Raw genomic sequence first — 22,968 nt, 5'->3', positions numbered from 1 at the left:
CTTGCCCCCCCCCCCTCCATTCAGCCTCTACAACCCCACCCCACCCGCGCCACAAACTTCCTGCCTCTCTAGGAAGCGGAGTTCATTGACCCTGGGAGAGGAGGGGGAGGAGTGCCAGGAGATCCGCCCTCCCCCTCCCCCTCCCTGCAAACAAAAATCCCCATTTCTTTTGTGAGAAGGTCGCAGGTTCGATGCCCGGTAGCGGCACGGAAAGAGACCCACCCACAGCCCCCCACCTCTGGAAAAACTACTCCTGGATCTGAAGGTTACACAGGTTTACATTTATCTCTGTTAATTGGGGAGGGGGGAGAGATCGCGCCACTGTGACACCCATTTCCCAAGGGGAGTGTCGCCCTGCAAAGTAGGCCGGTGTTGTTTTGCTGGAGGGGGTCAAAGTCAGTTCCTTGGGGGGGTGCAACTCAATGACAGAGGAGATGCTTTGCATGTTTAGGGAAGTCCCAGGTTCGATCTCCGGCGTGAAAAGAGGACCAACCCCCCCATCCCCATTTTCAGTTCTTCGCTGTGGGGAGGAGACCCCCCGTCCGACTCCAACCATGTGCAAACCCTAAGTGCAGGCGGAGGGGGGGAGCTGCTTCACTGGGGGGAGGGGTGTACTCCCCCCCCCCACCCCACCCAGCACCCAATTTTAATCTCGATCCGCCTGCAGCAGTTGCCCCCACGGTAAATGGAGGGTGGGCATAGCTGTCAACTTTTCCCTTTTCTTGCCAGGAATCCTATCCTATTTTCCTTTAAAAAAGGAAAAAGTTGACAGCTGGGGGGGGGCGTGTTGCAATTTCCCACGGAGCCCAAAGAGGAAGAGTCACAAGGCAGCGCCCTCACGTCCGGTTCCCATCCGAGCTAGCGCAGGGCGTGGGGAGCAGAGGGAGGTCTTAAAGGGGGGGGAGGAGGAGTATCGGTGGAAAGCACACCCTCCTTCCGCGTTCATATTGCAAGGAAGGTAATCGGAAAAGCGAACAAAGGAAGCGGGTGGCGAGAGAAGACAAAGAGGTAAAGGTGCAGCAAAGGGGGGGGGGGGAGGACGGCGGCAAAGAGACACCCTCCCCAAAAGAAAACCCAGCGACGGGGCCCTGGATCTATGCAATACAGCTGCAAACCCAACATTTGCAAGGTTTCCATTGCACGATCTCCTTTTGTGCAACCCCCCCCCACGCGTTTTCCTTGGGGGGGCAAGAGGTGCTCAGCTGCCCTGCACTCTCCCCCCCCCCTTTCTGGCGCCTGTGCTGGAATTGAAATGCGGTGCCCACCATTAGGGGGTCCTTGCGGGAGCCCCCGTCCCCAAGCAGGGCTGTGTTTGAACCGAGGCCTCAGACGTGACGCCGACGCTGCGGATTCCTGTTTCTCCCAGGCAGGGATCCCTGGGGCGCGCCTGGCTCCGCGCGTGTACCGAGAGGCGCATCCGTGTCGCGTGGGGCCCTGCTGGCGGTAGAGACGGAGCCAGCCTTTCTCAACCTGTGGGTCCCCAGATGTTGTTGAACTACAACTCCCATCACCCCTAGCTAGCAAGGCCAGAGCTCAGGGATGATGGGAGTTGTAGTCCAACAACATCTGGGGACCCACAGGTTGAGAACAGTAGTCCACGCAAGGGTTTAAGGAAGCGGATAGAGACCCACCCCCACTTTTTTCTGCATCTCCCGCCTCCCTGCTCTTCTTGCGAGGCCCCTCCAGATGGAGAGGATGGCGCGCTGGGGAGCACAGCTGTCAACTTTTCCCTTTTCTTGCGAGGAATATTATTCGGAATAAGGGAATTTCCCGTTTAAAAAGGGAAACGTTGACAGCTATGGCTGGGGAGACCTTGGGCGCGCAGGGGAGAATCCGGGAAGTAGGGGGACAGTGGATGTTTGGGGGGGGGCTGGGGAATGAATAGAAGCATCCTTTGGGAAGATAAGAACAGCCAAGCATCTGCAGAGAGAAAGATAAGAGGCAGAGGTGGCCTTGGTGTGGGAGATGGGGGGCGGGGGTCCAGAGGGCATGGGCGTAGCCAGGATTTATGGGGGGCACATTTGGGGGGGCAGGGCAGAACCGAATTGTCTGTGGCACAATTGGTCAGTTAGTTAAGTATTTTAATTATTTACTTGATGGGGAAACTGCCTCCCTGCACTCCCCTTAAAAGAGTGGTTAAATTCCCAGGTTTCAGGGTGTGTGTTTTTTATTGTTTCATAAAATTTCATTCAAACTTTTTCATAATACCATATGATTAAAAAAAACAAAATTAATTTAAATGACACCAAAAAGAAAGAAAGAATACAATGTCTACCTGTCTCAAAGCAGCGTTTGAAACTCCCGTTGTTCTGGGCAAATTTTGTAACAAGGAATTTCATTAGCATGAGCAGTTTCTGAGCTCTGGGCACAGTACTGCACCTAAGATTTCAGATTAAAACTGCAGAGTGGAAGGAAAGGAGGACCTTTTCTGCCTCCCCACTTCCAGCCACTCTCTGAATTCTGGAGAAGAGAGCATCTTAAGAATATTAGGGGAGCAGGCAGAAGAAGCATGGATTTGTTTTTTGCAGCCCAGACATTCCGTTGTTGTGCCCATAACCTAAGTGGAAGGTGCCTTTTAGCTGCTAGCTTTCATATATCAGTTTCTAACGCTGTCTCAAAGGTAGATCTTAACCCTTGTCTCACACAGAAAGGGGAGGGACCTCACCTGGGGGCTTCCATTTCTTCTCCCAGCTTGAAACCATGGGAGACCGTACATTTCCAGCTTTTCGTACAGGGTCCTTAACCAATCATTCAACACCTTCAGGTCTGTACACAGCCCACAAAAACTTGAGCCATAATATGTTCATTAGCCTTTAACCTGTGCTAATAATTGTGGTACATGGAGGATGCTGTGAAAATGCTTTTGGGATTTATATATCAATTATATATTGAAACCATCTTCATTACTTCTGGTTTTTGGTAGAGTGAGTTACAACCTGTGATACTGTCCATCGGCATCAAGTGAGAATAGATGTATGCACTTTCACAGTCTGGTGGGCTTCAAGGGTAAAGGGTGATGATGATGATGATGATGATGATGATGATAATAATAATAATAATAATAATAATAATAATAATAATAAATTTAATATTTATACCCCGCCCATCTGACTGAGTTTCCCCAGCCACTCTGGGCGGCTTCCAATCAAGTGTTAAAAACAATACAGCATTAAATATTAAAAACTTCCCTAAACAGGGCTGCTTTCAGATGTCTTTTAAAGAGAAGGTAGCTGCTTATTTCCTTCACATCTGAAGGGAGGGCGTTCCACAGGGCGGGCGCCACTACGAGAAGGCCCTCTGTCTGGTTCCCTGTAACCTCACTTCTTGCAATGATGGAACCGCCAGAAGGCCCTTGGCGCTGGATCTCAGTGTCCAGGCAGAATGATGGGGGTGGAGACATTCCTTCAGGTATACAGGACCAAGGCCGTTTAGGGCTTTGAAGGTCAGCACCAACACTTTGAATTGTGCTCGGAAACGTACTGGGAGCCAGTGCAGATCTCTAGATAGACAATGCCCGTTACTGGAGGGTTTACATGTAGACATCTGAATAATATAATTTCAGTTATAGAAAATAAAGGGGGGGGGGGAATAAAAGAGAGAGAAAAAGTGCAAAAAATACCATAATATTACCGTATTCTCATACTGCATATATGGTTATTAGAAACCTACTATGTTCTCTATGAACTCATTCCAAATGTCAGTATGTTTATCCAAACAAAGTCTACGTATATAAGTAATCCATTCATCTGTAGTGAGTGTTGTCATATCATCAATCCATCTGAAGGCAGCCCTATTTAGGGAAGTTTTTAATGTTGGATGTTTTATCATGTTTTTAATATTCTGTTGGAAGCCACCCAGAGGGGCTAGATGGGCAGCGTAGAAAAACAACAACTAATATTAATTAAAGAGGAACTTGTCTTTATTCCTCCAATTCATCAATATCAGTCTCTTGGGCACATTTAGGAAGCGCATAATCAACTTTTGTAATCCAGTTGATATCTTACATGCAATCGGTATATAATTCCAAAAGATATTTTCCTCTGAAAGTCTTCACTGTTAGAATTCAGCTTTTTCAGTGTCACGCATATTCCTTTGGCCACCCACCCCAAAGGAGAAAGGAAAGCGAGAGAGTCCTGGACAGAGCAGAGGGGAAAATCTAATGATGATAATAATAATAATAATAATAATAATAATAATAATAATAATAATAATTTCTATTTATACCCCGCCCTCCCCAGCCAAGGCCGGGCTCAGGGCGGCTAACAAGCAATAATAAAAACAAGTTGAATGAATACAACTTAAAAACAAGATTAAAATACAACAATTAAAATATTGAAACATTAAAATTTAAAAATGCAGCCTCATCACAGGAGGAGAAAGGATAAAGGAAAAAAAAAGAGGGGAAGGGAATCAAATTGGCTCCAAGCCAAAGGCCAGGCGGAACAACTCTGGCTTACAGGCCCTGCGGAAAGAAATCAGATCCTGCAGGGCCCTGGTCTCATGAGGCAGAGCGTTCCACCAGGCTGGAGCCAGTGTTGAAAAGGCCCTGGCTCTGGTTGAAGCCAATCTAACTTCCTTAGGGCCCGGGACCACTAGGGTGTTGCTATTTATGGACCTTGAGGCTCTCTGTGGGGCATAACGGGAGAGGCGGTCCCGTAGGTACGAGGGTCCTAGGCCGTGATGTTTAATTTTAAGAAGTTCCTTTTTCTTCTTTGAAACCCTAACAGGATTTTTTTTCCTCCACTCGCAAATAGCAACAGAGAAGGCATTCAGAATTCTGAGAGGCCATCTGCAATTTCACTGGGAATAATGAAAAGAACATTAAAATGTGTGTAATATGCTTCAGCCAGTGTATGCACTTAGTTAACATCAATGAACTCACCCAGTAGACAAAACATTTGAAACTATGGATAGTGGAAAGAGCTTGAACTGGATTGAAACTCCTAAGAAACATCAACAAACTCGCACAGGAGAGAAGTCATTTAAATGTATGCAGTGTGGAAAGATCTTCAGTATAAAGGGAAGCCTTACAATACATCAACGAACTCATACAGGGGAGAAACCATTTAAATGTTTGGAGTGTGGAAAGAGCTTCAGTCAAAGTGGACAATATAAAATACATCAGCAAACACACACAGGAGAGAAACCATTTAAATGTTTGGAGTGTGGAAAGAGCTTCAGTCAAAGTGGACACTATAAAATACATCAGCGAACTCACACAGGTGAGAAACCATTTAAATGTTTGGAGTGTGGAAAGAGCTTCAGTCAAAGTGGACACTATAAAATACATCAGCGAACTCACACAGGGGAGAAATCGTTTAAATGTATGAAGTGTGGAAAGAGCTTTGGTCATAATGTAACCCTTAGAATACATCAGCGAACTCACACAGGGGAGAAACCATTTAAATGTATACACTGTGGAAAGAGCTTCATTATGAAGGGAACTCTTACAATACATCAACGCACTCACACAGGGGAGAAACCACATAAATGTATAGTGTGCGGAAAAAGCTTCACTTCAACCAAAAACCTTAGACTACACCAAAGACATCACACAGGGGAAAAACCATTTAAATGTATGGAGTGTGGAAAGAGCTTCAGTCAAGGTGGAAGCCTTAAAATGCATCAACGAATTCACACAGGGGAGAAACCATTTAAATGTATGGAGTGTGGAAAGAGCTTCAGTCATAGTGAAACCCTTAAAATGCATCATCGAACTCACACAGGGGAGAAACCATTTAAATGTATGGAGTGTGGAAAGAGCTTTTCTCATAGTGTAGCCCTTAGAGTACATCAACGAACTCACACAGGGGAGAAACCATTTAAATGTATGGATTGTGGAAAAAGCTTCAGTGAATGTGGTAAGCTTAGACTACATCAACGAACTCATACAGGGGAGAAACCTTTTAAATGTATGGAGTGTGGAAAGAGCTTCAGTGATAATGGGAACCTCAAAAGCCATCAGCGAACTCATACAGGGGAGAAACCATTTCAGTGTATGGATTGTGGAAAAAGCTTCAGTCAAAGTGGACACTGTAAAATACATCAACGAACTCATACAGGGGAGAAACCCTTTAAATGCAAGAAGTGTGGAAAGAGCTTCCGTCATAGTGGACATTTTAAACTACATCAACGAACTCATACAGGGGAGAAACCATTTAAATGTATGGAGTGTGGAAAGAGCTATAGTCAAAGTCCACATTTAAAAATACATCAGCGAACTCATACAGGGGAGAAGCCATTTAAATGTATGGAGTGTGGAAAGAGCTTCATTGATAGTGGGTACCTCAGAAGCCATCAGCGAACTCATACAGGGGAGAAACCATTTAAATGTATGGAGTGTGGAAAGAGCTTCAGTCAAAGTGGAAGCCTTAGAAAGCATCAGCGAACTCATACAGGGGAGAAGCCATTTAAATGAATGGAGTGTGGAAAGAGCTTCAGTCAGGGGACATTTTAAAATACATCAATGAACTCATTTATAGAGTGCTGGAAGAGCGGCAGTTGATTTGGACATTTTAAGATACATCAACGAACATACTCATGGGGGGAGGAACTTAAATGTGTGGGTTGTGTTTGCAAAGAGCTTCCCTAAGAGTGGAGCACTTAGAAAACAGCAGTGGATTCACACCGGGAGAAACCATTTAAATTTATGGAGTATGAAAAGAACTTCAGTCAGAGTGAAAACATCTCTGAAGAATAGTGAACTCACATGTGAAGAAACCATTTAAACACATGGAGTGTGGAAGGAGCTTCAGTTGGAGTGGAGATCCTTATATACATCAGCCGTTAAATGCATAGAGTATATGTGAAGTTCTGGTGTCTGCATGTAAAGTTGTACCCATGTATTAAAGTCATGAAGGTAATGTCTCACAATGGTAAATGCAATATAATAGGTCATGAACTGCTTGCCGTTTGTGGAGAACATGAATCTGCAATGCTGGTGGGAACGTTGATGCTCTTTTAGTTGGCTGAAGTTTGGTCTTCAGTTGAGAGAGTTGGAAATGTTGGTGTTTTTGGGTTGCTAATAGAGCATTGTGGAAATTAGAGGGTGAAAGTTGTGATGCTTTGGAAGCAGGGATGGTTAAATTAGTAGTATACAAACAACCGTATAACACCTATTGTTGTAGTTACACTAAATGAACAAATAAGACACAGAAAGAGTGAAGTAATCTTATGTACATAAAGTAATGTTGAAACCCCTGTATAGTTTTTGTTATTGATAATTGTGCTACAACTCCTCCTCATTCTTGCTTATTTGAAGGACTCAATGTGCAGTTAAAACATTATCTCCTGTGGCAGCAGGAATAAAGGATTAAATAAAGCTTTGAGCCCCAGGCCCTCCTCTCTGTGGCTGGGCTGCACACCTGTGCCTCAGGAGTTCTGAGACTGTCATGGTCAGAGCCACTCAAGTAGCAGCTTGAAGCAGGCAGGGTGATGGTGGTGGACACGAATTTCCCTTTCCCCTTGGATCATGTTGGGCTGGAGGCTGTTAGTTAACCCATTTAACAAGTAAACAACAGATTTCATATAATTTAGCACTGAATGAAATGTATGTATTTTTGTAATACAGTGGTACCTCTGGTTGCGTACTTAATTTGTTCAGGAGGTCTGTTCTTAACCTGAAACTGTTCTTAACTTGAAGCACCACCTTAGGTAATGGGGTCTCCTGCTGCGCCACTGCCACGCAATTTCTGTTCTCATCCTGAAGCAAAGTTCTTAACCCGAGGTAATATTTCTGTGTTAGTGGAGTCTGTAACCCGAAGCGTATGTAACCTGAGGTACCACTGTATCTGCAACTACTCTCTGTGATGGACTCTATGTAATGTAAGAATTTTTATGCTATGTGGACTTCTGAACTCCCGACTCCCATACCCTTATCATTCTAACAACTGTTTAAATCGTTTTAGAAATAGCACTTTTATGTGACCGACTGTTCTCACCTTGAGTTTTCCAGGCATAGGAAGCTATGGGAATGGAATGCTAAGGATTGGTAGGTGGACAAAAAGTGAGTGAAATATAAATCCTAAGATTCCAAGACACCTGGACACCCAAGATAACGGACGGAAAAAGAGTTTTAGCTCCCTGACCTGTGACCTTCCCTTTCACGTATAACTTCTATGAGCTAATGCCTGTACATTTCTTTCAAAACTGTTTTAAAATGAACTCCTGACTTGGAGTCACTGACACTATTGCAATAGCTTATCTCAAAATAAACTGGGTCCCTTCCGGATGTTGAGTTTTTCTATCTCTTGGCTGTGTTTTTCTTTGAGGTGTTATTCCCTCCCCTGGACATTAACCTTTGAGAGAATGTAGTATAAACACTGACAATCGGGAAACTCTGACCTGTGAGTGCTCCAATGGGAGAACAGCCTTTAGCAAAGGTGTCATGGACTTTAAAGGTGATCAAAACCATGACAAAAGGGGGGGAATGTTCTAAGAGGAAAGCACGTTTGGCAAACCCTCACCACAGTCGACTCCCACCTGGAAACCTATGTCCCCAACAGTGGTGTGGCTAGCCGCTTGGACATCCAGGGCGGTGGGGCTTGTGCCAGGTGCACCAGAATATCAGCGCCTGAGGCCCATTCTGCTCCAACACCCAGCAGACCCACATTGCTTTTTGTAGGCAGCGCGGAGCCTGCAGGCGCCCAAGTCATCGTATCACTCCCAGGAGAGACGCATGGCTCAGGCGTAGTGCCACTCCCTGCGGTGTGGCGCTCATTGCCCCTGACCCCTAGCTATGCCTCAGATCCCCACTGTGGAAGGATGTATGGATCCAGAATTTGCCTCCAGTCAGATTTCCCTCACCCTGTTCATTCCTGGGAAAGGCCTTTTCCAAAATGGCTCCTGGTTTCTGGAATGAACTTTCATAAAGCAGCCCCAAACTCTCTTCCTCTCAGAGGCAAACTCCTGATTTTGCCACCTCTGCTCTTAGAACAGCCATGACGTGAAACCTAAGGCAATGTAGGTATGTGGGGATTCCCAAATCCTGAGGTTTTCCTCTGAAAGTATTGACCTTTAGTAGGTCTGGTGGTTGTGATGAGGGACAGAAATTTCCTACTGCTGACCTGTACTGGTTGTTGTCAGGCAGAAGTGTGACGGATGGACGGCAGTGCCGGACCAGAGTCTGGTCATTCAGTCCCCCTGAAATTCCACCAGAGGGATGGAACCTCTCTCTGATTGGACAACAGCACTTTTGGAGGGAAAATAAAAGGAGTCCTTTCTGAGGGAGAGAGTTAGATAGGGTTTGATATGAGAGAAGATGAAGAGGGATTGCTTTGAGGTGGGAGTTGGGGAGGAGGATAGGATTTGCCTGAGGGAGAACTGGTTCTGGTTTGAGTTATACACCCTCCCTGAGGAGAACATCCACGCCGTTGGGGGTCTGGGGAAGGTCTACAAACTGGTGTCCTGGGAGGGCTGACTGAGGCAGGAGAAGCAGATCCTGGGGGAATTTAGGCTCCCGTGGTCTCCTTCCAGTCAGGAGGGGGCAGTTCTTCTAGGGAGAGAAGACCCCCCAAGCCAGTCACAAGGGGGGAGGGGATTCCCTGGGTCTGTTAAGCCATTTTGGAATTACCTCAGCAGTGCTTAGAGAGAAGGGGGGGGCTGAGGAAAAATGCCCCTCGCTCATGAACCAGGGCATTGATCGGGGAAGGAAGATGTGTTGTATTATCAGTATTTAACTGAACCACCTGACATAACTAAGTAACAGAAACTGAAATATAACAACTGATATTTGAGTAAAGAGAGGTTAAGTAACAATGTGTTTAAGCCTGAGACAGCTTATATTTTATGTAAATAATTTGACTTCTACCAAGGAGAACACATTTCCTGACCCACTTTCTTTCACAAACTTCTTTTTTGTTAATAAAACTTTCATGGTTGTTTGTTATTCACTCACTACAAGAAAAACTGTGGTAAATTGGTGAGATCTTTGAGGTTGGTGTACTGTTAGGTGTGCACACTCTATTTAAAGGGGGGCGGTTAGTGGGGTGAGTCTGCCGCATTCTTGACTGGTGGTTAATCATAGAACTGCAGAGTTGGAAGGGACCCCTGAGGGTCATCTAGTCCAACCCCCAATGTGAGACTTGAACCCACAACCCTGAGATTAGGACTCTCGTGCTTTGCTAGTCCACAGCCCAATGTGAGACTTGAACCCACAACCCTGAGATTAGGACTCTCGTGCTTTGCTAGTCCACAGCCCAATGTGAGACTTGAACCCACAACCCTGAGATTAGGACTCTCGTGCTTTGCAAACTGACCTATCCCAATGAATTCAGTGGAACCTTCTCCAAGGTAACTGGGTAAAGTACTCATTCTTGAAGTGGGAAGTTTTTAATCCTTGCGAAGCAAACCAAGCTGCACCTTCAGTCTTCCAAAATGGTATTCCAAGATGCAATCCCCAGACATGACCGCAGTTTTGAAACTCCTCCATACAATTCCAGTTTCGGTTGCTTCAAATGCAAACTGGAAGTGATAAAGTGTGGTGGGATTTCATACAGTATTCTCTGGGCATGGGCAGAGTTTGCTGCTCTTTCTGTAAAGCCGAGGCAGGGAAGCAGTGGCCAAAGAACCGCCCTGCAGGCTTGGTCTAACCACAGAAAGGGGGCCTTGCGAGCTGAGGTGCAGGATGCCAGAGCCTCCAGTCTAGGAAGAACTGAACAGGGAAGAACAGGCCCCCCCTCTATTATAGAGAGGAGATAGAGGCACCCCCGCCTGACTCCCCCTCCCCCAAGCAATTCCCATGCAACCCCTGGGAAAATCCTCAGTGCAGGTTCCCTTCCGAGCACCGCCAGGGGCTGCTCTGCCCCATAACTCTATAGGCCGGAGCCTCGGGAGGGGCTTTAGAAAGGGGGGGGGGCGTCGCTGGACTAACTCCTCCCGCCCTGCTCTTTCTCTTGCAGGACAAGACATCGGAAGAGCGAGCAAGGGAGGCGGAGGGGCAGAAGAGAGGACAAAGGGGTAAAGATGCAGGGATGGGGAAGGGGGGGGGGAAATGGGGAGGGGGGAGGAAAGGACAAAGACCCCCTCCCTATCCCTTCCCAAAAAACCCAGATCTTACATGGGACGATGAAGCCCCTCCAACACAAGAGATCACACCCCCCCCATTACACTTGGCTATGGGATATGCACGGGGGGGGGTGCAGATGGGCTTTCTGCAGAGGAAGTCCTTGCAGGGTTTCCGTGGCGGCTTCTGCTTTGAAGCACCCCCGGCAGGAACATTAGTTCCTGGGGGGGATAGAGGGAGTCCATGGAAGGGTGAAGGGGCGAGAGAGGCCTGGATAGAGACCCCCCCTTCCTTCCGTCCTTCCGTCTCTCTCTCTCTCCCCCCCCGTCAGTGGCTCGTCTTGCGAGGCCCCTCCGGATGGAGAGGTGGGCGCGCTTGGGAGATACAGGACGCAGGACGAGGGTTGATTGGTATCAAGGGGGGCGGGTTTCTGGGCGCAGGGGAGACGGAGGGAGGAGGGCAGAGGAAGTTGGGGGGGCTGAGTGATCAATGGAAACGTCCATGGCGGGGGGGGGGCGGGAGAGGTGCACGTGGTCTTTTGGAAGAGATGTCTCCATCTTGGATGTTGGAGGATGAATCTCCGGAGGGGCGGCCCTGGCTTTTCCCTGCCTTGCCAAGAAATCTGTCTCGGGGAGAGGGACAGGAAGGAATCCCTGAAAAGGGGGGTCCCATTTCCTCACCCACTTATTGCCAGGAAGCGGATTCTCCCCCCCCCCTCCCCCATATGCTCTGGCTAGACGCTGGGGGCTCCGGAGACAGGACACTTCTTTCTCCCAAGTCCAGCCACTGGAGAGAAAAGGCAAGAAGATCCTGGGAGGAACCCCCTCCCTTAGGTTACTGGAAACTTCCCCCCTCGCTCAGGCTTCCAGTTTATAGCAGGAGGGGGGGTCCCGTGTGGGTGGTCCTGGCCCACCTCTGTGCTGGCAGGAGGTCCAAATATCAAGAGGGCAGACCTGGTGGGCAGAACAACCCCCTGGCCAGGTCAGCTGCATGAGAGCTCCAGGGAGGGCAGAAGAGAAAAGTCAGGAACGCCGTTTCGGAAGGGATCTTCCTTTCCTTTTCCCTTTCTCCTCCTTTGTCTCTACTTTCCTCTCTTCTCTTCCTGTGGCCTTTTCACTCTCTGTGGAGGGGGAGACCATCAGATTCATAGAACCAAGGATTGTCCTGGGGGTTGGGACTCCCCACCCAAATGTCCAGAATCCTCCTGTGTCTCCTTCCCCTCCTCCTCCTCTTTCATTTCCACCCTTACCTGGGTTTACTTCTCTACTTTACCTGGACTACCTTACAGGGACCTTTAGGAAGTTCTCCAGAGTAACTGTAGGACCATTGAGTTCCTTTATCCTAAGAAGTTGTCTTCCTTTTTCTTCCTGTTCTGTTGTTCTTGCTATACAGTTACGTCTTGCCCATCTCGAAAGTTTGACTTCCAGGGGAGAGGGGATGTTGACAACTCACACGAGACCCACTTCCTCCCTGCAGAGAAGAAACCTATCACGGTAAGTAGCAATGTTCACTTTCCACTGCACGACTGATCATTGATGCTGTTGTACAGTGGTATCTCGGGTTAAGAACTTAATTCGTTCTTGAGGTCCTTTCTTAACCTGAAACTGTTCTTAACCTGAGGTACCACTTTAGCTAATGGGGCCTCCCACTGCTGCCGCGCCGCTACCATGCGATTTCTGTTCTCGTCCTGAAGCAAAGTTCTTAACCCGATGTACTATTTCTGGGTTAGAGGAGTCTGTAACCTGAAGCGTCTGTAACCTGAGGTACCACTGGAAAGCAATAAAAAATATGGGTGGAGGGTGCTATGAAAATGCTTTCGGGATTCATATATCCTTGATACATTGGTGGGCTTCAAGGGTAAAGGACCCATTATCATGATAGACAATGCCCATTGCTGGAGGGTCCTGACTGATAATCCTTTAATTCCTTCTGCTAAGCTTATATTATTCAGGAGAACGTCCAGAACCGATATGAATAACAATGGTGATAGTGGACACCCTTGTTTTGTCCCTTTTGTAATTTCAATATTTCAGTATTTTCTGTTAATACATTATTTACAATAAGTTTCGCCTTTTGTCTTGAATATATTGCTTTTATGCTTCTCATAAACAACTGACCCAATTGCATCATTTCTAAGTTTTTAATCTCAAATTCCCAAGATATATTATCAAAGGCCATCTCAGCATCCACAAATATTATGGCTGCCTGCTTTTCATTCCTGGCCGTCAAGTACTGAATAATATTCCTTATATTGTCCTTAATCGGGCAGTCAGGAATAAAGCCTTAATATTTGCAAATAGTTCATAATCACTGTTCAACAAAGAAATCGGCCTGTAGATTTTAACCTGTAATAAGTGAGTCTGGTTTGGGTATCAGTATAATATATGCTTCTTTCCAAGTCTCTGGTATTTCTCCTTTTATTAAAAAAATTGTTCATTGCTTCCTCCAATGGTGCCAGTAGGGTGTAGCTGAAATTTTTATAATATTTAATAACAACAACAATTTATTACGAATACCCCGCCCATCTGGCTGGGCTTCCCCAGCCACTCTGGGTGGCTTCCAACAAAATATTAAAATACGGTAATGCATCAAACATTAAAAGCTTCCCTAAAGAGGGCTGCCTTCAGATGTCTTCTAAAAGTCTGGTACTTAATGTTTTCTTTGACATCTTGTGGGAGGGCATTCCACAGGACGAGTGCCACTACCGAGAAGGCCCTCTGCCTGGTTCCCTGTAACTTGGCTTCTCGTAGTGAGGGAACCGCCCGAAGGCCCTTGGCGCTGGACCTCAGTGTCCGGCTAGAACGATGAGGGTGAGCACGCTGCTTCAGATATACTGGACCGTTTAGGGCTTTAAAGGTCAGCACCAACACTTTGAACTGTGCTCGGAAACGTACTGGAAGCCAATGTAGGTCTTTCAAGACCGGAGTTATGTGGTCTTGGCGGCCGCACCCAGTCACCAGTCTAGCTGCCGCATTCTGGATTAGTTGTTTCTGGGTCACCTTCAAAGGTAGCCCCACATAGAGCGCATTGCAGGAGTCAAAGCGAGAGATAACCAGAGCATGGACCCCTCTGGTGAGGCAGTCTGTGGGCAGATAGGGTCTCAGCCTGTATACCAGATGGAGCTGATAAACAGGTGCCTGGGGCACAGTTACCCCGTTCAGGACCAGGGAGTCATCGACACCCACCCGCCTCCTGTCCCCTAAAAACAGTACTTCTGTCTTGCAGTAACTCCATGGATTCCTAGTGCTTTTCCTGATTTTAAGTCCTTTATTGCTCTCCAAATTTCTTCCACTTCTATTAATTCATTCAGTCTGTCCTTCTTTTCTGTTGGGATTTGTTGCACTCCATTCTTCTTTAAAAATTCTTCTACTTGTTCTCTATTCCACCTTTTTTATACAATTGTCTATAGAAATTTACAAATCATTTTCTTATTTCTTTCAGATTCTCTATTTCTTTCTCTCCAATTTTAATTTTATATATGTCTTTTGAGATTTTCTTTTATTTATCTGCCATGCTAGCCATTTTCCTGATTTATTTGTGTTTTCAAAGTTCTTTTGTTTCATCGTTTTAATTTTCCATTCTACTTCCTGATTCACAATTGTTGAAAATTGACTTTGTAATATCTTAATATTTTGATAAATCATTATATCATTTGGGTTTTTAGCTAGTTTTTTCCATTTTCCATTATCATTTAAAATTTCCATTTTTTATTTTCTCAGAAAGTTTTGGGTATATTGATTTTTAACATAAACTTTCCAAACAAAACATCCATCTTATCATCTCTTACACATCTTGGCTATTTTTAGCCAGTGACTTCCATCATTCCCTTCTAATGATTTCATCCTATCTCTCTTCTGTTTACATTTTGTCTCTTTACTACTATTTATATAATCAAAATCTTAACATCCTATATTTTAACTCTTATTAACAATATTTCTTATCTCCATTTTTTCACAAAACTTCTTGTTATCCTACAAGCGTATTCAATTGAAAACCACTGCCCTTCAAATAATTCACAAATTTACTCCAGTCCTTCAGGAATTTTTGGTCCCGCTGTTCTCGGATTCTCCCGGTCATCTTAGCTAATTCTGGGTACTCCATCAATTGACTGAAACAAAAATAACATTTTTGGTAGCACATTCATTTTTATAACCGATATCCTTCCCCAAAGTGACAATTTCATCCTTCCCCACACTTCCAAATCTCTCTTAATCTTATTCCATACCTGGTTGTGGTTGTCTTGGTAGAAATTTATATTTTGGGGGGTTAACAATATTCTTAGGTATTTCACTTTCTTTACCACCCCTGTTTACGTTTATTGTTGCAACTGGTCCACCATCTTTTTTGTCCATATTTTTAACAAACAAGCTTGATTCTATTCACTTTCTCATTCTATCAATTTCCAATGAAACTTCCCCCTTCAGGTCCCCCATAATTATTTTTTGATCCACAAAGTCAAATAATTTCTCTTCCAACTTTCTATAACATTCAGTCTTACTGCCATTTGGTGCATAAATCCTGACAATTATCATTTTCCCTCCCTTCTTTGACCTTAAAGATTTGTCTCACTTCATATTTTTTTAATAAAACACCACCCCTCTCTTTTTACTCCTGTTTTGGGGGGGCGCCCTTGCAGACTCCCCCTTTGTCTCACAAAGAGCTGAACTCTCCCCTAAGGGCTGAGTCCCGTCTCTTCTCAGCTCTGCGGACCAACAGGAAGTCGATGTTTTATGTTTAATCATGTTTTAATATTCCATTGAGAGCTGCCCAGAGGGCTGGGGGAACCCAGCCGGATGGCTGGGGTTTGAATAATATATTATAATTAATTAATTGATTAATTAAGGTGGCACATATTTCCCCCTTTAATTTATAGTATCATTCTCTTGGTCACATTTAGGAAAGGCATAATCCACTTTTGTAATCCAATTGACAGCATACATGCAATTGGTATATTATTCCAAAGGATATTTTCTTCTGAAAGTCTTCCCGTTAGAATTCAGCTTTTTCAGTGTCACACATATTTGCTTAGCTACTCACCCAAAGAAGAAAGGAAAGTGAGAGAGTCCTGGACAGATAATTTCCACGAGGATAGTTCTATATTACAAGAAGGGCATGAGATCAGGTGGTCCATTCCCTGGCCATACTTCCTCAGGGAGACGTAGAGAAGAGAGGGGAGAATCTAGGAGATGCTTTAAAAAAAAGACGGTGCTGTTAATTAGACTCACTTTGTGTTAAGTTCCGTTTCCCTCTTCCTTGAAACCCTAAAATGATTTTCTTTCCTCCCAAAGGAGAAGGTGATCCAAATTCTGAGGAGACAACTTCAATTTCATTGAGAATAATGAAGGCAAAGTTAAAATGTACATAATGTCCTTCTGTCAGTGCGTACACTGCGTTTACAATAATGAACTCAACAGAAGAGAAACCATCTAAAGCTATGCAGTTGAAAAAGAGCTTGAATAGGAGCAAAACCCATAGGAAAAATCAACAAACTCGTAAGGGGGGGGAACCAATTAAATGTATGGAGTGTGGAAAGAGCTTCAGTCAGCGTGGAGCACTTAGAATCCATCAAAGAATTCACACTAGGGAAAAACTATTTAAATGTGTTGAGTGTGGAAAGAGCTTCAGTCAAAGTGGACACCTTAGAACACATCAGCGAATTCACACGGGAGAAAAACCATTCAAATGTATGGAGTGTGGAAAGAACTTTGTCCATAATGGAAGCCTAAGAACACATCAGCGAACTCATACAGGGGAGAAACCATTTAAATGTATGGAGTGTGGAAACAGCTTCAATCAAAGAGAATATCTTAGACTGCACCAAAGAACTCACACGGGGGAGAAACCATTTAAATGTGTTGAGTGTGGAAAGAGCTTCAGTCAAACTGGAAATTATAGAATACATCAGAAAACTCACACAGGGGAGAAACCATTTAAATGTATGGAATGTGGAAAGAGCTATGGTCGTAGGGACGCCCTTACAATACATCAGCGAACTCACACAGGGATGAAACCATGTAAATGTATGGAATGTGGAAAGAACTTCAGTCAAAGTGGAAACCTTAAAACACATCAGAAAACTCACACAGGGGAGAAACCATTCCATTGTATGGAGTGTGGAAAGAGCTTCCATCAAAGTGGGCCCCTACAAATACATCAGCAAACTCACACAGGGGAGAAACCATTTAAATGTATGGAATGTGGAAAGAGCTTCAGTCAAAGTGCATACCTCAGAACACATCAGAAAACTCACACAGGGGAGAAATCATTTAAATGTATGGAGTGTGGAAAAAGCTTCAGTCAAAGTGGATACCTTAGACTGCACCAAAGAACTCACACAGGGGAGAACCCATATAACTGTATAGAGTGTGGAAAGAGCTTCAGTCAAATTGGAAATTATAGAATACACCAAAGAACTCACACAGGGGAGAAACCATTTAAATGTATGGAGTGTGGAAAGAGTTTTCGTCATAGTCTAACTTTTAGAATACATCAGCGAACTCACACAGGGGAGAAACCATATAAATGTATGGAGTGTGGAAAGAGCTTCACTTCAACCAAAAACCTTAGACTGCACCAAAGAACTCACACAGGGGAGAACCCATATAAGTGTATAGACTGTGGAAAGAGCTTCAGTCAAAGTGGAAATTATAAAAGCCACCAAAGAACACACACAGGGGAGAAACCATTTAAATGTATGGAGTGTGGAAAGAGCTTCCGTAATGGTGGAACCCTTAGAAGCCATCTACAGACTCACACAAAGGAGAAACCATTTAAATGTATGGAATGTGGAAAACTCTTCAGTCAAAGTGGAAACCTTAAGAGACATCAGCAAACTCACACCAGAAAATAACCATTTAAATGTAAGGAGTGCGGAAATAGCCTCGGTCAAAGCGGACATTTTAAAGACACCAGAGAACATTCACAGCAGGGGGGAAAGCATTTAAATGTGAGGATTGTGTGTGCAAATTGCATTACTGATAGTGAGAAATCATTTAAATATATGGAATGTGGAAAGAACTTCAGTCAGTGTGGAAGGAGCTTCAGTTGGAGTGCAGATCTTAATATACATCAGCCGTTAGATGCATAGAGTATATGCGAAGTTCTGGTGTCTGCATGTAAATTTGTTCCTATGTATTAAAGTAATGATGGTGATGTCTCAAAATAGTAAATGCAATATCATATGTCATGAACTGTTTGCAGTTTGCGGAGAGCATCAACCTGCAATGCCTGTGGTCAATGTTGATGCCCTTTGAGTCGGCTGAAGTTCGGTCTTTGTTAGAGAGAGTTGGAAATGTTGGTGTTTTGGGATTGCTAATAGAGCATTGAATGAAACATATGTACCTTTGTTAAACCTTCATCTTACTTTCTCTGATGGAAGCTATGTCTCAGTGCTGTATTAATTTCTAGGCTACGTGGACTTCTCAACCCCGACGTCCACCCGCTTATCTTTCAAACTATTGTTTAAAATGTTTAGAAATAGAAGATTTATGTGACCAACTCTTCTTCCCTTGAGTCTTCTTCCCAGGCGTTGGGAGCCATTGGAATGGTAAGCTAAGGACTTTCTAAAGGTCTGGTTGTCAGGCAGATGGGCAATAAATAAATGAAATGTAAATCCTAAGACAGCAAGACACCAGGATACCCAAAATAATGGACAGAAGAACCGTTTTAGCTCCCTGACAGACCTTCCCTTACATGTATAACTTCTATGAGCTTATGCCTGTACCTTCCTCAAAAAAACCCTCTCAAAGTTGTACTAAAATGAACCTCTGGTTTTGAGTCGCTGGAAGTATTGCAATAGCTTTTCTCTCAATAAACTGGGTCCCTTCCGGACGTTGAATTTTCCTTTTTTTTAAAAAAAGATATTTATTAAATTTCCACAAATTACATAAAAACAAGACAATAAAACATAACAATACACAAAACAAAGAACAAGTATAATTTCAACCCCTTATTTTCTTAAACTTACTTCCCCGACCTCCTCATACCTCCCCTTTCTATATCTCAATTTCTATTTATTAATTCAGCAAATCCTCTCCCTTAATTTTCAGTTAATATCTAACCTTTCTTTTCTTTTTACATAACCCTTTCAGCTGAAAACCACTTAATTTCTAAACCAACGTCATTCTAACATTCATTAATCTTGCAATGTTTCCTAAGATAGTCCTTAAATTTCTTCCAATCTTCTTCCGCCGTCTCTCTTCCCTGGTCTCGGATTCTGCCCGTCATTTCTGCCAGTCCCATGTAATCTATCACCTTCATCTGCCATTCTTCCAAGGTGGGTAGATCTTGTGTCTTCCAATGCTTTGCGATGAGAATTCTTGCTGCTGTTGTTGCATACATAAAAAAAGTTCTGTCCTTCTTTGGCACCAATTGGCCGACCATGCCCAGGAGAAAGGCCTCTGGTTTCTTCAGAAAGGTATATTTAAATACTTTTTTCATTTCATTATATATCATTTCCCAGAAAGCCTTAATCCTTGGGCACGTCCACCAAAGGTGAAAGAATGTACCTTCATTTTCTTTACATTTCCAACATTTATTATCAGACAAGTGGTAAATTTTTGCAAGCTTGACTGGGGTCATGTACCACCTATAAATCATTTTCATAATATTCTCTCTTAGGGCATTACATGCCGTAAATTTCATACCGGTGGTCCACAACTGTTCCCAGTCAGCAAACATAATGTTATGACCAATATCTTGAGCCCACTTGATCATAGCTGATTTAACCATTTCATCCTGGGTATTCCATTTCAACAGCAAGTTATACATTCTTGATAATATTTTAGCATTGGGTTCTAACAGTTCTGTTTCCAATTTTGATTTTTCCACCTGGAAGCCAATTTTCCTGTCCAATTTGTAGGCCTCCATTATTTGATAATAAAACTATTTCAAAAGGAATAAGGGAGTGTCAGATTTCCCTCACTCTCTTTCCATCCTGGGAAAGGCCTTGTCTGAAGTGGTTCCTGGTTCCTGGAATCCCCTTTCACAAGGAGCCCAAAACTCTTCCTCTCACAGGCAAACTCCTGCTTTCCCCACCTCTGCTCTTAGAACTGCCATATCGTGAAACCAAAGGTGATGTAGATACATGGAGATTCCAGGTTCCTGAAGTTTTCCTTACAATTGACCTTTAGTAGGTCTGGTGGTTGTGATCAGGGTCAGAAATTTCCAACAGCTGATCTGTACTGGCTGTTGTCAGGCAGAAGTGTGACGGACAGCAGAGCTGGACCAGAGTCTGGTCACTCAGTCCCCCTGAAATTCCACCAGAGAGATGGAACCTCTCTCTGATTGGACAACAGCACTTTTGGAGGGAAAATAAAAGGAGCCGTTACTGAGGGAGAGAGTTAGATAGTGTTTGATATGAGAGAAGATGAAGAGGGATAGTTTTGAGGTGGTAGTTGGGGAGGAGGATAGGATTTGCCTGAGGAAGAACTGGTTCTGGTTTGAGTTGAACACCCTCCCTGAGAGAGGAAAGACTCTCCCAGCCTGGAGAGGGAGACCCAGTTGGGGGTCTGGGGAAGGTCTACAAACTGGTGTCCTGGGAGGGCTGACTCTTGAGGCAGGAGAAGCAGATCCTGGGGGCTTCAGGCTCTTCTGGGTCTTCTTCCAGTCAGGAGGGGGTAGTTCTTCCAGGGAGAGAGGACACCCAAGCCAGTCACAAGCGTGGGTAGGGGATCCCTTGGGTCTGTTACGCCATTTTGGAATTACCTCAGCAGTTGTTAGAGAGAAGGGGGGGGGCTGAGGAAAAGTGCCCCTTGCTCATGAACCAGGGCATTGATTGGGGAAGGAAGCTGTGCTGTATTTAACTGAACCACCTGTCATAACTAAGTAACAGAAAATGCAGTATAACAACTTTCTTTAGTGAAGAGTTTAAGACAAGCTGTGATTGTAATCCTGTGTTTAAGCCTGAGACATCTTAAAGTTTAAGTATATAAGTTGACTTCTACCCAGGAGAACACATTTCCTGACCCACTTTCTTTCAAAAGCTTCTTTTTCTTCATAAAACTCTCCTTTTTGTTTGTTCAGCTTCTGCCTGAGACGATATTCACTCACTACAAGATAAACTGTGGTAAATTGTATAGATTTAGGTAGTTTGTATACAGTGAGATGTGCACACTGTATTTTAATTTAATAGGGGGCAGTAAGCGGGTGAGTCCCCCACATTATTGACTGGTGGTTAATCATAGAACTACAGAGTTGGAAGGGACCCCCCGAAGGTCATCAAGTCCAACCCCCTGCAATGCTGGAATCTTTTTGCCCAATAATAATAATAAACTCCCCCCCAAAACTTAAGTTTTATTTATTTATTATTATTATAAACGTCTTTTTTTGGAAATTCCAGTTTTATTTTTTATTAAAGTTCTTATGTTACATTATCATATTACATCACAAGAATAATTATACTGTAATTTTCAGCATGTATACAAAATTTATATACTTAAAGCGGGGGAACACAGGGACAAAAAACTATTCCAAAATCATATATATATATATATACCAACACTTTTAACTTCCTGTCTATTCTGTTGTATATTCCTTTTTTACAGATGAATGTACACATATTATTTTATATTTCTTTATATTTTATCTAATACATTGCAATATCAATATGTACCCTTGGTCTCATTTCTCAACGCGGTCTCTCTCCAACGTCAATCGAATGCTGAATTTTGGACATTCCCATATGTGAGAACCCACAGTTCAGGTCACACAAGGAGCCCCGTTTTTAAATGTTTTCTGGTGATACTAATTCAATCTGTCCTCCACCCCCCAGAACCATAAAACTGTGGAGCTCGAAGAGACCCCCAGGGTCATCTAGTCCAACCCTTCAGCAATGCAGGGGTCACAAAGAAAGCATCTGCCAAATACAGGGGCCCACCCTCTTTCCCCACCTGGAGTCCTCCCCCCTTCTCAAGGGACACCCATTTCTGAGACCCCCAAAGAGCTCTCCCCCCCCCCGGGTTCGTGGGGGTTGGGCAGGGGGTTGCAAGGACCTCAAAGGCCTTGGGTCCCATGGTTTCCCTTCCACCCACCCACCCAGGGGATCCTCCCATTCATCTCTCAGCCCCCCAACAGCCATCTCTGCACCCCAGTCGCCCTAGAACCTCCCCTTCACCCAAAGGACTCACCACCCCCAGAGGCCTCCCAAAACAAGCGGAAAGAGGAGAGGAGACGGTGAGGGAGAGAGGGGCCTTTTCCGGGCCGCACTAGGCAGCCGGGCGCTCTCTCCCCTTAACCCTTACGTTGCCTCGCCGCTCGGGGATTTCTGCCCAGGGAGAAAGTGAGCAAGGCACCAAGAGGGATCTGGATCCTGCCATGGGATCCCACCAGATTCTGGACATGGCAACGCTCGGCTAGGCTCCCATGGTGGGAAAGGTGCACCCAGAGGGGCCAACTCCTAGGGGCCCAGGTCCCTTAGGGGGAAGAGGTAGGAGAACTCAGTGGGTACAGCATGAGGCTCTTCCTTTCAGAGCTGCGGGATCGTGATCCACGTGGGGCAAAAGAGCCCTGCATTATTGACTGGTGGTTCGTTTAGTGGCAAACTAAAACTGGTAACGGTGTGGTGGGAGTTCATACAGTATTCTCTGGGCATGTGCAGAGTTTGCCGCTCTGCATTATTGACTGGTGGTTAATCATAGAGATGCAGAGTTGCAAGGGACCTCCAAGGGTCATCTAGTCCAACCCCCTGCAATGCTGGAAACTCTAATGTGGGACTAGGCAAACTAAAACTGGTACTGTAAAAGCGTGGCGGGAGTTCATACAATATACTCTGGGCATGTGCAGAGTTTGCTGCTCTCTCTAGACCAGAGGCAGGGAAGCAGTGGCCCAAGAACCGCCCTGCAGGCTTGGTCTAACCGCAGAAAAGGGGCCTTGCGGGCTGAGATGCAGGATCCCAGAGGCTCCAGTATGGGAAGAACTGGACAGGGAAGAACTGCCCCCCCGTATCATAGAGAGGAGAGAGATAGAGA

General features: G+C 44.8%; 2 protein-coding genes and 1 long non-coding RNA gene across 6 annotated transcripts in view; 2 read left to right on the top strand and 1 right to left on the bottom strand.

Annotated features, from left to right (window-relative positions):
- Positions 1 to 115: 115 nt before the first annotated feature.
- Positions 116 to 22,968, top strand: part of LOC309334700 (uncharacterized protein) — a 39,655-nt gene continuing 16,802 nt past the window's right edge. Inside the window, exons 1-2 of one of the 4 annotated variants that reach the window (XR_014153230.1) lie at positions 116 to 265; positions 4,755 to 7,165. Coding sequence is in view for 3 of the 4 variants with exons in the window: in XM_081849280.1 (XP_081705406.1) it covers positions 4,907 to 6,418 (1,512 nt within the window). In the remaining variant the exon portion in view is untranslated. Of the gene's footprint in view, positions 266 to 898; positions 1,009 to 4,727; positions 8,246 to 22,968 lie in introns of those variants that run through there. The other 3 variants (XM_081849280.1, XM_081849281.1, XM_081849282.1) reach the window with 3 other exon arrangements.
- LOC309334763 lies at positions 10,195 to 22,909 on the bottom strand. The gene is made up of 2 exons (XR_014153257.1): positions 22,550 to 22,909; positions 10,195 to 10,448 (listed from the first exon to the last, which is right to left on the bottom strand). It is a non-coding gene; the product is annotated as an uncharacterized lncRNA (long non-coding RNA).
- LOC309334708 (uncharacterized protein) lies at positions 12,398 to 18,317 on the top strand. Its single transcript, XM_081849298.1, has 2 exons — positions 12,398 to 12,495; positions 16,291 to 18,317. Exon 2 carries the CDS (start codon positions 16,404 to 16,406, stop codon positions 17,850 to 17,852), a length of 1,449 nt encoding a protein of 482 aa, XP_081705424.1. The 5' UTR covers positions 12,398 to 12,495; positions 16,291 to 16,403; the 3' UTR covers positions 17,853 to 18,317.

This window comes from Podarcis erhardii (assembly GCF_964252035.2).
Source record: "Podarcis erhardii genome assembly, chromosome: 2".
Lineage (NCBI taxonomy): Eukaryota > Metazoa > Chordata > Lepidosauria > Squamata > Lacertidae > Podarcis > Podarcis erhardii.
The sequence above is the reverse complement of the archived record's forward strand: the minus strand, read 5'-3'. Positions and strand labels throughout refer to the sequence as shown.